The 18,644-nt window shown below is 40.6% G+C and overlaps 2 protein-coding genes across 2 annotated transcripts; both read left to right on the top strand.

Moving 5' to 3' along the window:
• Positions 1 to 1,534: 1,534 nt before the first annotated feature.
• Positions 1,535 to 12,444, top strand: LOC135483189 (neuronal acetylcholine receptor subunit alpha-10-like). The gene is made up of 7 exons (XM_064763834.1): positions 1,535 to 2,301; positions 6,203 to 6,342; positions 6,792 to 6,836; positions 7,215 to 7,324; positions 9,737 to 10,284; positions 10,613 to 10,797; positions 11,497 to 12,444. Exons 1-7 carry the CDS (start codon positions 2,250 to 2,252, stop codon positions 11,875 to 11,877), a joined length of 1,461 nt encoding a protein of 486 aa, XP_064619904.1. The 5' UTR covers positions 1,535 to 2,249; the 3' UTR covers positions 11,878 to 12,444.
• A 918-nt stretch (positions 12,445 to 13,362) lies between these two features.
• LOC135483037 (cysteine-rich motor neuron 1 protein-like) lies at positions 13,363 to 18,551 on the top strand. Its single transcript, XM_064763537.1, has 4 exons — positions 13,363 to 13,744; positions 16,932 to 17,040; positions 17,278 to 17,473; positions 17,928 to 18,551. Exons 1-4 carry the CDS (start codon positions 13,363 to 13,365, stop codon positions 17,976 to 17,978), a joined length of 738 nt encoding a protein of 245 aa, XP_064619607.1. The 3' UTR covers positions 17,979 to 18,551.
• The last annotated feature ends 93 nt before the right edge of the window (positions 18,552 to 18,644 follow it).

Genomic DNA, 18,644 nt, shown 5'->3' with positions numbered 1-18,644 from the left:
AAATAGTTCAAAAGATCCAGAATTCAAGAGGAATGACCACGGAATGAATTCGACAGCCTGAGATATCTTGATCGGAAATTAATTGGCTAGCATTGTATTTTAGAAAACCTATAGCAGAAACAAATCATAGTTACTTTAATTGGCTCTTATTGCACACTGCAGGATATGCCACCTTTTATACCTGCTGCTGTCAACAACAGCAAGCTGTCAAAAAACGACATGGTACTTGGTCTCGCACCGTCCCATCCATCTTTTTTGCATAAGCTCATTCTGATCAAGAAGAGGCATGCATCAAATCTAAAATCCCGGATTTAGAACGTCGGGATAGTGCATAAACTCATGATATCATTAAATATTTACAATTTCGCCTATCTACCTCAATCAATCATGTTCGATTCGGCATTGCGATTTCCAAGGACCCGTATCTACGGCATAGTGGTCATCCAATGACCATTTATCAAATTAGCAAGGAACGCTTCGATTAGGCTGTGCACACACTTGTTCCAATATAAAACATGGACAATGATGGATAAAGGTACATTCTTCAATGGACATGTTGAAAAGGGGTGCTAACTACAATGACGTAAAATACAGTGATGGTCAAAAGAAATGGCTCCATTCCCCGAACATGTCCACCCCTATTTCACTCAACTCCATCGCGAAGATGCATTTAATTCATGAGCGACTTCACGTGATGTTGCTGCAACCGAAACTAAAAACTCGCATGATGATCCGCACCTTATAACCAATCATCGATTTCCTGTAACAATGAAAATGAACCGTCTGTTAAGATTCTCTGGCAATATGCGTTTATAGATTATATGGCATGCTAAAGTTCATTGTAGCAAATGCATTGACCGATGGCTATTCATGTACTAATGGGATAGTGGATACCACAACACCAAGGAGAAATAAAACAAGTAATGACAATGTAACACGCTGATACAATGTACATGTATTATACAGGAGCTCAAAATAACAATCAATAACGGTTTGCTTCCGACCTTGATGTATCTTGCTAAATATCTGCCCGAATACTTTGAAATTCTTTCTAATAAAGATGTATCATTAAGAAAGGAGTCTTAAGCCACATCCATGCCCCGCTCTAGAGAGGATCGAATCTCAAAGTATTAAGTGAGAAAACAAATTCCACCAGCCAGTTCTTTGGCGAGCTTTTGTATTGTACAGGTCGTCCTCGTGAATACCGGTATAGGGTGCCATTTGAAGAGGCCTCTTGGGGTGCCGTATATTATTGCATGCATTATGATTGGCTATTTATACTCGATGGACAGTGTTATTTAAATGTCATTGTGTGCACAGGTCGTCACAGTCATTGGCTAAAGATCTGCAAGCCACACCAGCGGGTATTTCTAATGTTTTGTTAGTCAATGTTCCAGGGCGGTATGGGAAACGGCGCTTTGCAGATTGTGCATGACACGTCACAATAAATGCGGGACAAGGGCCTACTTAGTCCTACTGGTACCCTTTTGTGGACCTCCGAAATGTATGGTCCTACTTTTATAGTACAGAAAGGATAGGCTGCCAGTATTCACGAGGACATCACGTATTTGTTATTGATGTTCATCTGACACGCCAATGAAGAAAGAAGATATATATATCAAATGCAACTGTCCGAAGGAAGAAAATATAAAATTGCCTCGCTAAATTACTTATTTGGCTTGGCAAAGATAACTTTATTTTGATTATATATACCAGTAGTTGGGGTGTCATTATATTAATAATACATTCAACAATTATTATCCTGTCCTATAGGACATGTAGTTGGTACATCGTATCAGTAATGTTGGTGCTTCAGAATAACCATGTCAAAATCATGGTACTTCATGCAAACGGATGCTGCTGAACATCCTGCAATTACACTAATTGACTCGATCCAGTGCGCCATCTGTTATCCATCAGTGTCATCATAAAGGATTCAGCTCAGTGGTGGTGAACGGGGGCGAACACATGCCACCTTCTGTCACAGGTCGATAGCGCCAGACGGTCAAAATGGTTGGAGCAGTCCGTAGAATCACCAGCAAAACTAAGAAGGATTTAATAATTTCAGTATTGTTATATTCGACGTGGATTATTAGCAATATTAAGTTTTTGTAGTATTGACGAATATTTTGAAAACGACAATCCAGTGGATTACCAGCTTATTCCATGAGGTTATTGGACAGGTGTATCAAAATCGTACTATGCGTATATGTACATGTATATCTTAGTGATATTATTCCGATATACCCATGGATATCAAATGGATATATACACTGGGCCTGTTGACGTTCCTTCTGATGGGTAAGCACGTTCATGATGTGAAAATTTAGGTTGATATTCTTTCATATTTGTGACCCGTCACAGCAAAACTAGGCGCATGTCGCTCTGAGCTTGGCAGGTTGAGACGGACTGTTTGTTCAATTCTCTATTGTCTGCCTTTTGTGAAATATGAGCACATCAATTTCTTCCATTATCTCCTGGTGTCACTTTGGCTCATCTTCTGTGCGACATGCGCCTGGTTTTGCTGTGACGGGTCACATTTAGTTTGCTATTCTTTCATTTGTGGTGGCTCTGTCAAGAACCTTTTGATGCAGCTCTTGAGTTTTGTAAATAGTAGTCTATTGGAGGTTCAACGTAAGTAGCATTTTTATATTTCATAAAAATACCCGAATGGTCCGTAGGCTCATTTGATAATTAAAAAAACCGTTTACTTGAAAAAATATGATACATGCACTCCTCTCCTATCAAGACGTATCTGTAGTAGTTACATTTTCTGCTCAGTTAAACTTGACTATTTCGATGTGACACTACACGTTTTTGTCAATCCGGCAAACACCCTCCAATCCACAAATGTAATAAACTACGCTTTAGATAAACATCCAACTACTTCATCGCAAATATGATGTAATGCCATATATCATTTAAAACCATGGTTGCCAAAATTTCATAGTGGTTAATCGCCATCATTAATCGTCATGGCCATGTTCAATTAGCAAGAAGTAGAATAATCAGCACAACCTGCTCTGATTACATATCTAGAATACAAAATAGTCATGCACAAATGTTGTTTGTTTTGAGACCTTTTAACTCGATATGTCCGCTTCAGAGACAGCTGATGAGCACACCATATAGTCAGTTTGCAGTATTTTAGTCAATGTTTTTGGTTTTGGTACGTTTTGAATTTTGTTGTTATCATAAAGATGATGATGATCTGGTCATTCGGTGTATTACCACACAAGTTGAAAAGTTTTTAAAGAAGCCATCACTTGACGTTGAGGTTCTGGAGTACTTGATCTGTTTCTAATCTTAACCTTCTATCAAAAAGGCCTCGAGAACGGAATTGCTTCGCAGCTGATGGCTGCATTGCTACAGGTCCACAACGACATTTTCTGGGCAATTGGTGCTTCTTGTTCTACCCGATCGAAGTGTTGCTTTCGACAAGTTCTAAAGTGATCTCCCCGCTGTCGTTGTGGATAGCTCCTTGCTATCCTGCAGAACATCCCACTTGAACGCGCATAACAAATAAAAACTGACTCAAACACTAGTCATTGTGTTGCTATCAACAATAACCGCCCATCGATCACAACTTTACAGAATAGCAAATGTTACTTAAGTTCTTCCTTTCTTCATGATGAAAAGACAATTAGTGTATCGATTGATTCAACATCCGCCACTTTTGTAGTCCGTGTAGTGGTTTCGTTGTCTCCACTACTCTTTGACCTATTCTGATTAATCAATAAATTGAGCAAGATATTGTTTTACACCAGAGTGCTGCTGCTTTTTGTCAACAAACACACTTGGCTGATAAAAAAACGCTCAGTGTTTGTAATACAGCTGAACACTACGAGAATACCTGCTTTTTCAGGGAGTTATAAGTTGTTGTTCTTATACAATTGCTTTGATCTCATTTTCATACAACTCTCCCTAAAGCTTGGCATCACTTCACCGTCCACTGTTCCGGTTTAGTCGGCATTTTCTCGCGGTAATGATTATTTCAGTCGTGTTTGTTCTTCAAACGAACAATGGGACAGTAGTTACTTCCGTATTGAACCCCTTCGTTCATCTGAAAGCATTGCCTGCCAACGACATTTCTCCACCGCCTTCTGTATCTGCTGGTGATTCTCCTATTCATGCGCGTGACCCTTGGTTTTCACGTCACACTCGAGGTTCCATCGCCAACTGTTCCTTGGTCATTTTTTTCTTATCCCCTGCAGGTTCCATAGCAAAGCTTGTCGTGCGATTGATTCTAGATAGTGGTTGTCTCAGTGTTTGCCAGATCCAGAAGTTCCATGCTAATATTTCTACCATTCGTGCTTGAAGTCTAGATCTGGATGCGGGGTCTGCCTATTCTTGATATCCGGTAAAAGCAGCTTCCACAATGATTTCTTTAACAGAAATTTGAGAAAACGAAACCTGTCGCAAGGATAACATGAAGCACTAAAAGGACACTTGACGCTACAGGCACAGGTGATCGATCATCTAGGGTGATTGCCTAGGGCATCGTACCTGTATAAGGCAGCGATCAATATAGCCAAGGAACAAAAAGGAATCGACATTTGCTTCAACGATATTGTATCATCTCACTACATTGTATATCTCTTTGTATTATTTGGTGATGCAGGCTTTTGACGTTGTCAGTCTTTGATGAGCCAGTGTGAATTTTTCTATCCTTCGACATGCAACATCACCCTCGGCCTACGTTGGGACTTGGCCGATATCACGTTCCTCTTGCTAGAAAAATTCATATATTATCCGAGAAAAGGGGCTCTTTGATATCAATAAGAATCAACTCGGCACAACTACATAGAGGATATGTATCGTAAATCCAAGTGTTCTGCTCGATTCAGTCTTTGCAGTATTGTTACCCTCCAAACAATGCGGAATACGCGAACTGTACTATAGACATGCGATGGGTTACCTTCGTGTAAGTAATTTCATAATCAAAATATCTGGGTGAAGAGATGTTGAATTGCGTTTCAATGGGACAGGGTTGCTGGGTGTGTTTTGGTGTGTTTCCGCTCTTTCACTATTTCGAGAGTACTTGAAAAACTCAAACGCAACTAAAGTGCAAGTGAAGAAATCTTGACATTGCGTTTTAACCTTCGCTTAAATTCCCGTTACTTTGTGCTGTTTTGGCAGTGAAGAGGTGTCTCGGACCAATACCATAAGTGCTCATGCTACTCATACTGCTTCGTAGACTGAAGAATTGCCTTGTGCATAAAATGACAAATTGCATCACACAGATCTGTAACATTTTCACCGCACACGAAAACACTTTTGTGGAATACCGGTGATTAGATGTGACTAAGGGTAAGGTATAAATTATGGAAGCAGAAAAGTAGTAGATATTGATTTTTTTTCCTGGTAATTCTAAGGAGGCCGATGAAAGTTTACCTAAGTTTCTACAACTATTGTGCCATATTTCCTCAACAGCCAGTAGGATCAATGAATCTTCAAATATTCCAAAGTTACACTCCAAATCCTTAGATTCAGACATGCTGGAACCGTATAGTTAGTTCGTTTCGGATGAAGTGATTGATTTACTATATTCGCTGCTTCAAAGGCCAATAGGGTAAACCTGAAGCTGGGAAAATGGTACGCCTACATGCAGTTCATTACACTTATATAGATTGGAGGGTCTTTTCGCATGCGTGGACTTGCGTTAAGTGCCATACCGTCAGGCATTTCTTATTATGAATAACTATATTCCAGTGACATGGTAGTCGAGCGTCATAAGTGTTTTTCGAAATATTGCCTCTAAAAATAACTGTTGAACCTATTTTTTTGGTCAAATTTCTTCAGAATATCGTTCATCACCAACTCCTGACCAATTACACTGACTTGCAACGACGGGCATTTTTTTATGGCGACGTGTAGAGGTGACCCGCAATTTCATAACTTCGTTATGCGGTCTTCGGGATCCTAGCGCCCAGAATACGTTCTTAACGACAAGTGGAAAACATAATACGCTGTCCATTAGCAAAATGCAACATACATGTATGCTGTGGAACGGTCCCGGCCTTTGATACCAAATGATATTTTGTTTTGTTTTCGTGGCTTACATGTAGTTTCCTCCAACACTTTGCGTCCTCGACCAGGATAGCCTGCTGATGCAATTACGAAGACGATTCAATCAGGTCATTGATTATGCTTCATATGATCCGTAAGCTGGAGGTAATCTTGTGGCATTTTTTTATTGCAGGTACCTTTGCCTCAGATGAGGAGACACGGCTGGTTAAGAAACTTCTTGATGGCTATGACACCGCCGTGCGCCCGAGCAAAATCTTCAGTGATACTGTCAATGTCTCAGTGGGCATTGCTATTAACCAGTTCAGAGACTTGGTGAGTGATACTAATTGAATATCTTTGCATGACTGATATCATTGAGTTTGTGTGGTAGTGGCTGACAAGTCTATCAGAGAAGCGGCAGCCGAGATGGTATTGAGGAATGATCATATCCCACTTCATCTCCCTGGAGACCTATCAGTGACAGTACGTTTTTTGGTGACGTCAATCAGGCACGAGTTCCGTGATAAATGCCTGACTCACTTTTCAGCCATCTTGAGGTCAACCCTCCAGGAGCAAGGCACCTATAATAAAAATGCCTAAGTCATTGACCAATCAAAATGATATTGATATTGTGATGAAGTGTTATTATTTGTTCATCAAGATAGCTTGTGATCACCAGGGCCAGTGGCCGAGATATAATGTAAAAAAGCCATCATAGACTCGGTGACCAAATCACTTCTGTGGCCAAGTCATGAAAGTAAGTTCATCGTTTGTCACTTCAGGATGAAAGGAGGCAACATCTCGAAATGGGCGTGTGGTTCAGATTCGTAAGTACAGAAGAATATGCATGTGGATAACTTGGACTCTGTTGATCATGGGGATGGGGATGAGGGGAAGGGATTTGAGTCATATTGTGGCGCCCTACTAATGAAATGGAAGGGCGTTGCATTGATACCTGACTAGCAGGCGTTAATGTATTTTAGCCTGATTAGTTCGTTCATCATAACGGTGGTCTGATTGCCACTCTAATTTGTCCTGCCTGCTCGAGCACTTCAACGAAAAATATTATCAGGAAAAGCGTCATCTCAGGTAGGAGAGGGGCTTTTTATGTTTCTGCTTTATAAAGATGCAAACTCATCATCCCAATAATATTATTTTCATTCAACGACATACAGTTATTGACTGAATCCCCGATTTACTTCCAGATATGGGTGGACACCAGTATGGTATGGAATTCGTCAGAATACGGGGGAATACCAAACATCAGGATACCGTCTGATCGGGTCTGGACACCCGATATCGTACTATACAATAGGTGAGAACTAAAACCATGTACTCCTCTTTGCACACGCTCCAACCATGTGCCAGTGCAATACACACTACAGTGCATTGCAGTTTTATATTTACCTCACCATGGATTGCAATGCACTGCACTGTGCAACGCATTAGATCTTGGTTGGGGCATACTGAAAGACAAAAACAAATCGAAGTTATTTTCTCAAAGCAATTGAAGTTAGATAATCGCTCTACACTTGCCTTTTTCAATTTGGCATGATATAAAGATATGTTATGTCTATCCTGAATAAAACTGATTTAAATTGTATCTACGTAAATTTGTGATTCTACTATGGTGTTTCCCACGGCGATCGTAAAAATAACGTTTCAAAGTATGTGCTAGCGTGGTTGGAGGGAAGTGTTGCGATTAAACGATTATACTAGTATATTTCGATGTACCATACCGGTAACTAGCGGGCCAACATATGATCATGGATAATAATATCTGAAGGGCTGGTCATCAATAATGCATGGTAGCCTTGATTGACTTTACATCGTTAAATGACTGTTAAAGATATTTGGGGAATGAAATTCTAATAAGGTCGCTTAATCGTCATGAATAATCGTAATGTTGTCCAGCAAATAAGTCACCTTGGTGCTTGAGAAGTTGAGTAAACGTGGCAGAAAATGGAACGCGTAACCAATAGCGCTGTTGTTCATTAACGGGTCTAATTGCAAACTGTGGGTGCTTACCGATATTTCATGCATCCCATCAACGATCGATGAGTGTTGTATTTTGTTTACATTCAGCTCTATAGTTACGGGCCAAGTGACATCTCTTTTTTGTTACAAGTTGGTCAATTTTTAATTGGGTCGTAACTTTACGCTGTCGGACTTCGGATGGTTTCTAACTAAATGCGGTGAATTGACCTTTATTACTTCCTGGTCTACCTCTGGAGCTTGTCTATAATATGACGATCACAGATACTGATAACTTTAAGCAACGATCCAGGTTAATGGACGCTCAAGTAGCAAGTAGCCGAGTAGGCGCTACACAAACGAGGGATTTAATCGCTGCAACCTGCGACAGAGCCAGTGTCAACATGATTATTTTGGTTGGAATGCGGCAGGCGATTGGTGGTTTACATTGCCATAAGCAGGTCGCCAAGTTGTCAAGGCTGCGTCGCAGATCGCAGCGACCTAAACGGACCTAGTCCTTCGACGTCTTAAGTGATGACGACTACGACGAAGATTAATTCAAATTGGTTGCTACTGAATTTAAATACATCAAATTTGAACTATTTGCTGGAAATCCCAGCGGTTTTATGGCCTCAATGTATTCATCAGTGGCCTAAACTTTAAATCGCTTATCCTTGTTAATTGGTAGGAACTGTCAATGGCTTAACAAACTGTATCAAAACGAACGATGCATTTTGATATTGTTTATTTTGTGGTATTCTAAAACCTGGCCCTAGATATCAGAAGGGCAAATGGAAGAAACAATCGACTCTAGATTGCATCCCTGTACCTCAATGCATGCTATAAAGTTTGATTGAGCTGAATATGAAATATCAATCATAAATGGCCTGAGGCTTTTGAAAACTGTCATCCTTTGCACTACCTCAAACATGTCCAAACACTTCATGGAACAAACTGGGCCTGAAGTGCCAAGCAACAAAGATCAATGCAATGCACTGCAGTGTTGTATATTTGTACGTATGCATTCGGCGTAGGCCTGCACAGACAGATCGATGAAAACGTACGTACACTATGTTCAGGTGTAGGGTATGGCCAGGATGAGATCATCTCGTCATGTGAGGAATTTTGATGGTATTTACACACCTTTAATTCTATGGAAAGATGCTTCAGATATTTCTGGTGTGGGCAGATCGACAGTCATGACATTCACATAGTTATTTCGTTGCAAAACAGGGCACTGTACATTGCTCTTAACTAATAACTCCCTCCCAATGCAGCTGTCCGAAAAAGACTGCAATGTGATTACATATTTAAAGTGTTAACGACACTGAGAAGCCATCAACAGGCCAGGGCAGGCAGGCCTGGATTCCCAGAACGGAAATCTCGCCAAAATTCCTCTGTGACTGCTATAGGATTCTGGTTTAAAACCGGAATACATTTTGATTAACTTTTACGAGATTCTTGAAAGATTCTTTCTAAGATTGCACAGAAAGCTAAGCAGCGAGAATCTTATTAAACTCTTCACAGAATTATTGACCTGGCTTTCGGGGTACTATAAATCGAGCTACTTGGTTTAAGACAACATCAATCGCAACCTAAATCACGCCAACGACATTTTACTTGTGTGAAAAATCGCCGCTAATGGTTCTTGCTCAGCTTCGACCTCGCTCCGATCAAACATGACGCTACACAAAATACTGTCAAGTTCCAAAAAACTATAAACTTCATAATCATCACCTCACATTCGTTTCAGCGTCGACGAAAACATGAAACCGAATGAAATCTTCAGCAAGACCAACGTTATCATCTCTAATGAAGGCCACATGATGTGGCTCACGCCAGCCCTCGTCAAAACCACGTGCAAAGTCGACATTGCCTACTTCCCATTTGACAAACAAAGATGCCCGCTCATTCTCGGCTCGTGGACGTACGACGGCTTTAAAGTCAACCTCTGGCCAAAAGAAAAGGACCCCGCAGACTCTACACCGTTCATTCCGAATGGTGAATGGGTCCTGGACTCCTTGACCTTCAAACGGAATGTCATAATCTACAGCTGCTGTCCAGAGCCCTACCCTGACCTGACATTTTACATTACCATAAAAAGACTCCCGCTTTTCTACGTGTATAACTTAGTGATGCCCTGTATCTTTATCATGGGCGTGGCGATTCTTGTTTTCTACCTCCCGCCTGAATCTGGGGAGAAGGTATCTCTTGGAGTGACGGTCCTTCTTGCCATGACTGTGTTTTTGTTACTGATAGCTGAGAGTATGCCACCTACCTCAGAGGTAGTGCCTGTGATAGGTAGGAAAAAAATTGATTCATGTACATTTTCAGTTGTTTCTCCTACTTGATGGGAGTGACATTTGGGTATACGTGTTACTTTAATCCATTGAGGTAATGACATTGGCGGAGGAGGCAGATAAACGTATCAAAAGTACAAACCGGAGTACAGTGGCTGCACCGGAAGCCTTGATAGACTTTCATAAATTTACCACTTCGGAATACACCTCCTCTAGCTCTAGCATAGGACCAGAGCTACCCCGCCCATCGCTAGAAGTTGCTGTCACATAGACCGATACACAATATGAAAAATGTTTACCACAATGACGTCCAACTTTCTTATTTTCAGGCAAATTCTTCGGTGCTGCGATATTTCTACTTTCCTTGTCCACTACGCTAACTGTCGTCGTCCTCAACCTTCACTTCAATGGGGAACATGGTGCGAGGGTGCCCGCCAGTTTCCGTAAGGTTGTCCTTACATGGCTAGCCAAACCCGTGTGCCTTGGGTCGCGATGCCAACAAGTTATGAAAGAGGTACCGATTTTAGCTTCATCACAATGTTGTCTCCATTTTAGTTGAAGCTGAAGTGATTTTGCATTATATGCATGTAACAAGTAGGGCCAGTGCACTAGCTTCCATCCTGACATATCCGGCCATTTCACTCAATAACTACTTACTTCCAGCTCGGAAACATGCGTAGGGAGGAGTCATGTTGTAGGTCCTGTTTGCAAGAGGATGACTATAGCAAACACTTCGATTTTCTTCTGAATTATCTTCTGAATTTGACGTGAACATAGAAGGCTTTTATAGTTTTTCGCAGAAATTAATTGTTTTCATTTGCAGGCAGATTTCAATCAAAATAGCGAGCTGAATACATCGCAACCCTATCCCACCTTGCAATAACCAAACATAGATCCAGCGAGCTTATCTGTCAATATTTGCGATAACCTATCGGACTTGGAGCTTGTCGCAAAGCTTTCGCGAAACGTTCGCAAATGCACAGATCGTTGACAGTGTTATTGGAGGCAACCGATACTTTTTTTTCACAACATCATCGATTGCTAGTGGGCTACCAGATACTTAATCAAATATAAAGCATGTACTCATTAAAGGAAATGTTGTAGCGCAGTGACTGGAATGTCCCCAATGACTGCAGTATGTACGAAGAGCTACTCTCGGTACTAATCTTGAACTACTCTAAGCAGTGGATTGATCTGGCGGTTTTTCTTACAGGCCAAAGATGTGTACGAGAAAAATACACACCAATCCGAACAAAACAACAGAATGAATGGGACTGTCATTGCGAACATGGGCAACCAGCTAACGCCCGTTGAGCTAACAAACTATGAGAACTACACCATCCCTCCGCGGACCAACATACCAAATGATGAGAGGCGCGCAGACGATGTGGTGAACAACCTTAAAAAAGTATTACAGGAAGTGAGCGAGTTAAAGACTGCAATATTTAGGAAACTTCAAAAGGAACACGTGAGTCATGCTTGCCGACATGAGTGGCAGATGGTCGCATTGGTCTTGGACAGAATTCTCTTGCTATTGTTCTTCCTGGCTGCTCTTATTACCAGTGTAGTCATATTTGCCGACATTCCGTCATGAAAGACTTGGAAAGTCTTTTACATGTATGTCTTAATGTCGAATTGGATTCGAACGGGTTGATTGCTGGTGGAATGACACAATGCCAGCGTCATTCAGTGCTTTACCGCTGTTCAGGTTCTCGTTGATGTCGTTACGACTCCGTCTACAGACAATGATCTACCCAAGTCAGATAAAAATGAATGCGTACTAGTTTTGAAACGCCTAAGGTACATGTACATGTACATATCGTGTTGTGAAATTAAGGTTGTGCCCACACCAGATGGCGTCATAGTGTATTATAAACATTGCGTATATTATCGTATTTGCTTGTGCGCCTTTGATGTTCCTGTCTTATGTGTACAATTTTAAGATACACACATAAAACCTGCCTTTGAAAGAATTAGGGGCAGTGTTTTTCCCAGTGATAAACCAGCCCTCATTCGATTCGGAAACTTTCAGGAAACATATTCTGTAATTAATTAGACCAAGACATGTTACCTATCGTTAAAAGTCCATATCACTTTAAGCATATGTATTGTACAATAACTCTAATATATATAATTTCCGATTTAATTGCTTTATGTAGAACTTGAGATTTGTAACTACACTTTGCTAATAAAAAGCCGGAAAGTTGTTGAAGCAGCTTGTTTTGTGTTGATATCTGTAGTAGTCGCCTTATTTCCGTGAATGGGAACAATAAGCAATAAGGGAAGCATCGAAATATGGGAAACGTTGACAAATGCAACATCAGTGTAAAGTATAATTCCTCAGTCCCTGTGCCACTGGGCACAAGCAGTTGGTACATGTAGAGGTGATATCCACTCGACGGAAATACAAAGAAGTTTGAACTCGGTGATGTACTTATCCCAACCCCAGACAATGTCTGTCTGATCCATAGATTTAGTCGATAACAATTTGTCTGCCTTGAACCTCCTTTGCATAGTGTTTCAACTGAATGCTTAACATCAACAATCATTCGTCTCTATATACTACAGTTCATTGAAATTACAGAGGCTGATTCTATGACACTTCATTCGTTCTTCGAGGTAATCAGGCAATAACCTCTTAACAAACAATGGATATCCTTTTTGTTTGCTTTCGGTAATAGTGCCTGGAACATACAAGTTATATATCGGGGAAAATCGAGCAATTAATGATCCAAATGATGTGATATTCTTTGAAAGATCAGTACCCATAGGACTTCGGATGCGAATCACCACCTGGCACCCCTTCTCAGTACATCGTGCAGTCCGATGGATTTACCGTCATAAACTCCAAACAAGTCATGGACAAGTCAATCCTGAGGAACCATGTGGAACACTTTGAGTCACACCTAACAGTCTTTGCTTCACTGTGTGTAAACACTTCAACTTGCATTACAACTGTTGAACCATCCAGCAAACACCGAGCAACTGAAAGTTAATCAGTAACTTCTCTTGTCAATATCATTATTGATTGTACAAATCTTTACTCTGTAACTTGCGTCTGGTACAAAGTTTCTTCACAATGTTGCTGACCTATCTGATTGTCCTACCGTCCATCATACTGCATGCCTTCGTCGCCGCAAAGACTTCACAACTCATGACGACCAAAGCGGATAGGCGCATCAAGCAAACGGATTCGTCGGAAACCAATACGGACCTAATTTGTCCTCGATGCCAGGAGGAGCGCTGCAGACCCTCGCGGAAGCAGCGATTAAACTGCCGGGGAGGCTACACGTTAGATGTTTGCAACTGCTGTCCGACTTGCGCAAAGTTGGAGGGGGACTTGTGCGGTGGAGATTATCAGATGTTTGGAAAGTGTGACCGAGGGATGGTGTGCCAGCCAAACAGTGTGGATGCCAATAGATACGGCGTGTACAAGAATCCAGTTGGACGATGTGAAAGAGGTAAGGCCATTTCATCTTAATTCATCACAGTCTTTATCTAACATCGGCGAGCATGATGCTCAATGCCTACACGTCCTTACCTTCCACCCACACTGGCCACTTAGAATGATGACATGAGCATTGCTATAATTCTTCATCTCTCAAACCCTAAACAGAACTTGTCCTTTCGTTACTACAGCGCTATTGCATTTTCGATGACATTTGAAGGCCAGCGTTGTTAACTGTCCCTAAAAACTGCTCTGCCTCGCTGGTTTGAAGTATCTAACTTGTTGAAACATCTCTATACATTAGCTAGTGCGTCCGTATCAATCACAAGTCGTTAGTCATTTTCCGCAGTATTGTCCTTGAACAAAGGCATAAGGCGTGAAACGAATTAACAAGGAGAAAGGCATTTTCGGTTAAGAAGTGTTGAACAAATAAATTAGATATTAGTTTTGGTACCGTAGCTCTTGTGCAGCCAACCTCAGATCTGATACAATGTAATTGTTTTCAAAAACAAACGGTCAGACAAGCTACTAATCTACATTTCAAGGTGATGCTTTCTATTTATGTATTGAGGGAAAAAAAGGAAAACTTTTTCTGTATTTCAATAGACTACTAAATCAGACAAGTGAATAATTGTATGAACCTTGGATTGTTTGTCTGGGTATGAATTGTTACAACTAAAAAGGCTATTGTTGATCCATTAAACGAGTATAAAATTGACGATAGCCGTTGTGAATACATTTTTTCATGAAATCATTTAAGTTATCAAATTTGATTAGAGGAAAGGCTTCCAGTGGCAATTGCACTTATGGATTTGCAACCTTAAAGGTAAAATGTTTTCATTAACATAAATTTCAGTAAAATCGTGAATCACGTTGATAAATCGGAACCAATCAAGCTTGATGTACGTGACCATTGTACATGTAGGTGTAGTTTCTGCCTAAATATCAACCGACCTAATAGGAGTGGGACAGAGGCACACGGGAAACAAAATCAATTGACGTTAGTTAATCCTGTTGCTTGTACAACCGCTGCGCAGAGAAGCCTTTTCGCCCGCCTTCTCGGAATCAACTAATCAAACCAATTAATAAATCAGCATCAACAGCGACAGGAGTAGCATGCACTGAATAACCTCGACTACATGTATGGAACCTAGTAGTGATATCATATAGCATTTACTTTTACTTTTACAATTAGTTCCAAGAAATAACTTGAAATATTCGAAGAGGCTTTGCGTATCATTGGTCAGAGCCGGAGCGGGGGTTCGTCAGAGTCTGTTCGCCTGAGCCACGAGTGACAGTGAATACGAACAGCGTACATGCTCCGCTGTGTGACTGTGACTTCACCAATCTTAGTCAAGTGCATGTTGATCAACCATGTAAAGTCGAGTGGTCCAAGATTAATAACACCTTCCGAAAAATTAAAGCAATTCGATCCAATCTGGCTGCTCAAAACATCTTTTGTGAACATTCTTCCTTCAAATGAGAGGTCATCTTGACACGTTCGCGCTTCCGAGAACTTCTGAAGACACCGTCAGGGAACGGATTATGCATCCGTCAAATTATATAAATATCTTTGCTAAGGCACATCTTTATCAAAGGCCAACCGCGAGTGTGATGAACTTGTACACTTGGTGGGTTGGGTTCTTAAGTACTTAAATCAGAAATATGCTTCTATGTTTGTCGCGAAAAACAAGGGCCTTCGATTCGGATCGGCTGACTTTGAAGTGGCACGTTAATTTCGGAAAGCGTTTGATCGAGCCAATTGATCTTTGCGTACAAAATAGTGTTGATGCCACCCATTGTGATGATTATGTGTCCCTGCTCCGTCAACGGTATGCCATTGTCGCATATCATGATGAAGGGAGAGAAAAAACGGGAAATGTTTGAGCAATAGAGAAAAAGTTGAAAAAGTTGTATGAACTTCCTGGGTGGAGCGAAGCGGCTTAGAAGTCCGATAGCCTTCGAAAATAGCTATGTCAGCTTTGCTGATGGCTTTCACGCTAAATCTCTACTCTTCAGACGAGGTTTTCTCTCAAAATAGTCCAAAATCAGAATTTTCGACTGACAGGTCGTCGATGATAAAATCATACTGGTTCTGTGAATCCAATTTCTTTTCAACTGGAAGGAGTCAATCGGTCAAAAGATAATGTAAAGTGGTTGATATACATATATGTACGTAGCTTTTTCAACGAAATGGCTGTCTGGAAGTGCTGTTTCTTCTTTGAACCACATTGAGCAATAACAACTAGTGAAGTTCAACACTGCATGACTGTATGTTGTTGAATCTTATCAACAGATGAACAGAATTTGCTGCTGATTTATCAATGGACAATGCGTTCATTGATACATTGCGAATTTGCACTTGTTGACCACAGAGAAATATCAAGGAGATAAATCACATCATTAAGTACAGACGCAACCAAAAAATCCATTTCTGTATGTTGTTGAATCTTATCAACAGATGAACAGAATTTGCTGCTGATTTATCAATGGACAATGCGTTCATTGATACATTGCGAATTTGCACTTGTTGACCACAGAGAAATATCAAGGAGATAAATCACATCATTAAGTACAGACGCAACCAAAAAATCCATTTCATCATTGAAATAATTGCAATCTAAGGCCGAAACGATTTATAACGGAACTTTTCTTTATTGCAAATGAAGTGTTTATTTCAATAACGATTAAATGCTGTAAAAACCAAGGCTGATGTAGAAGTGATAATTTAATCATGGCAATTTTAAAGTTAGTTGCGATTGCGTTTGTTCTTCCGTTACCGTTAAGCATCCTCGTTATTTGGGTAAAGATAAGGATTCTGATTTGCATAAAGCACTTGAGTAGCGTCATTTTCTTGAAGAACAGCCAATGGTAAAACGCCCGGTCATCCTTTCATTACAACTTACTATCAGAATGGCACGAGACCAGCAGGAGAAGCTTTCAAACAACCATGAGTCTACCGCTCAGTGATTGATTAATATCGACCAAATAACCATGAAGCTATTATGTCTGGTGGAATCGACCTTCAAAATGTCGTGGTTCCTGCACTCTGTTTGATTGCAGACACTTCTTCTTCCATATCATTTGAGGTGGCTCATTGGCAGACCCTACACGGATCACTCGCTGTTGTACACATGTCTGGATGCGAATCACATCTTTCCATCGTACTGTCGGTTAAAAACACTATTTGTCTATTTCAGTGATAGGGACATCTCTGTTGCAAGCTGACCAGCCGAAAGGACTCCATTGCAAACCACTGTGTACACCTGAATACTGCACTAAGAACCCTAAAGCAATATGTTCAGCTGTGTAAGTTGTTTTGCATTGTACAGTACACTATCACTGCAATACCAAGAACAATGCTAATTAAATGTTGTCTGTGACTCCATCAGCAATAGTATCCTGCACTGGTACTAATAATGTAGCCTATGTACTCTAATCTTCAGTTGTTCATGTGTGTAGCTTTGTACAATTGAAGTAAGAAAGTGTGCTAGTAAGAGAGCACAAAAAAGGAAAGTAAAATTATTTCTCATTTTTCATCTTCAGGGAAAACGCAGAGACGTCACAACCATGCCAAGGCGACTGCCAGCATACCTCGTGCAAAGCCTGTAGGCGTTTAAGCAATCGCCCAGATTGCCCTAAATGTTCCAACGATGATTTTTCGTGTATGAGGAACTTCGCCAATTGCATCAAGAAACATTTATGTAAAAGAACAAAAGGATTGCCGTGTAAAAGAGTTGAGGTAGGTGAAACTACCATGGCCCAAACAGTTCAATGAATCTGCTGCTTTTCGAGTTCCTACCACGTCATCACGCATGATCCCGCAGTGTCGGGTGAACGACAAATAGGACGGTTCACGTATATGCCATATTATACACATCTACATTCTCTTTTACGAGATCAGAGAAGGGAGATCGAAAGGGAGGGTCAAGAAAAATTTCAGTGCAACTGACGTACATCAGAAGAGTTGTTTGTAAAATCTAGTGGTATGAGGTCTTCCTGGTCGTCGTTTATTTTGCTCATTTAATTAAGTAAAGGTGTACTAAGTGGAAAAGGTATAAGTTTATATGATTTAACATATATTTTCAATAACTAGCTCGCCCATCATGCTAGCTCCCGTAGAATACTATGGTACAGTTATAACTGTTAATGCTTCTTTCTAACATGCCTTATTTAGTTGGTTTTTTTTCTTTCAGTCGTCAAAATACGATGGCTATTTCCAATGCATCGTGCCAGAATGCTTATAACATGATAGAGTTAGATCGATCACAAATCTAGGAACGACCCCTGGGTTCGAACGCTGAAGGTACGACGGAGATCATTTGAATGTCCAGATTGGATTTTAGGCATTGTATTTTCCTGTTGGGTAGATAAGCACTTGACTTCGACTTCGCCTCGTGACAGACTTGGAGAGATATGAGAGCAGTATATGATACTCCTCAAGTGACACGTTATCGACATCGTTATCCAAAGCTAATCATAGAAGCACGGACTTTTACACACCTTCTATGAGTCCTTGACAGACGGAAGCTAATATGTGACAAAGAAACAGACTGTCTCATGGAATGGCTATGCCGAAAGTCACCAGTCCTTACCACTCCCGCGACATGTGTGACGAAACAGACTTTGTGTTTCAGGACCATTTTTGGAGGAGAGCGCCTTGATCAGGCTTTGGTAAGGCGCTTTATAAACGTATGATTATTATGATTATTATTGGTATCATTATTATAAGACGAAGTGGAATCGGCAAATATATCTTATTTAATCATCTAATTTATAAAAATCGTATTTATTCCGAGTTTACTGAAGACAGTACTCTTGTCACGCCATGAAAGTTATGTAAACTGTATTATATCATAACTCCTTTGATAGCATGTACATGTAGTGAGGACAACACTTTTTATACACATATA

Source organism: Lineus longissimus, chromosome 2 (genome assembly GCF_910592395.1).
Source record: "Lineus longissimus chromosome 2, tnLinLong1.2, whole genome shotgun sequence".
NCBI lineage: Eukaryota > Metazoa > Nemertea > Pilidiophora > Heteronemertea > Lineidae > Lineus > Lineus longissimus.
The sequence above is the reverse complement of the archived record's forward strand: the minus strand, read 5'-3'. Positions and strand labels throughout refer to the sequence as shown.

Coding starts and splice junctions, on each gene's coding strand:
- LOC135483189 (XM_064763834.1), top strand. CDS start 2,250: ATGGATATCAAATGGATATATACACTGGGCCTGTTGACGTTCCTTCTG. Junction 2,302..6,202: donor GTTGACGTTCCTTCTGATGG/GTAAGCACGTTC, acceptor TTTTTATTGCAG/GTACCTTTGCCTCAGATGAG. Junction 6,343..6,791: donor TTAACCAGTTCAGAGACTTG/GTGAGTGATACT, acceptor TTGTCACTTCAG/GATGAAAGGAGGCAACATCT.
- LOC135483037 (XM_064763537.1), top strand. CDS start 13,363: ATGTTGCTGACCTATCTGATTGTCCTACCGTCCATCATACTGCATGCC. Junction 17,041..17,277: donor AAAGCAATATGTTCAGCTGT/GTAAGTTGTTTT, acceptor TTTCATCTTCAG/GGAAAACGCAGAGACGTCAC. Junction 17,474..17,927: donor TGCCGTGTAAAAGAGTTGAG/GTAGGTGAAACT, acceptor TTTTTCTTTCAG/TCGTCAAAATACGATGGCTA.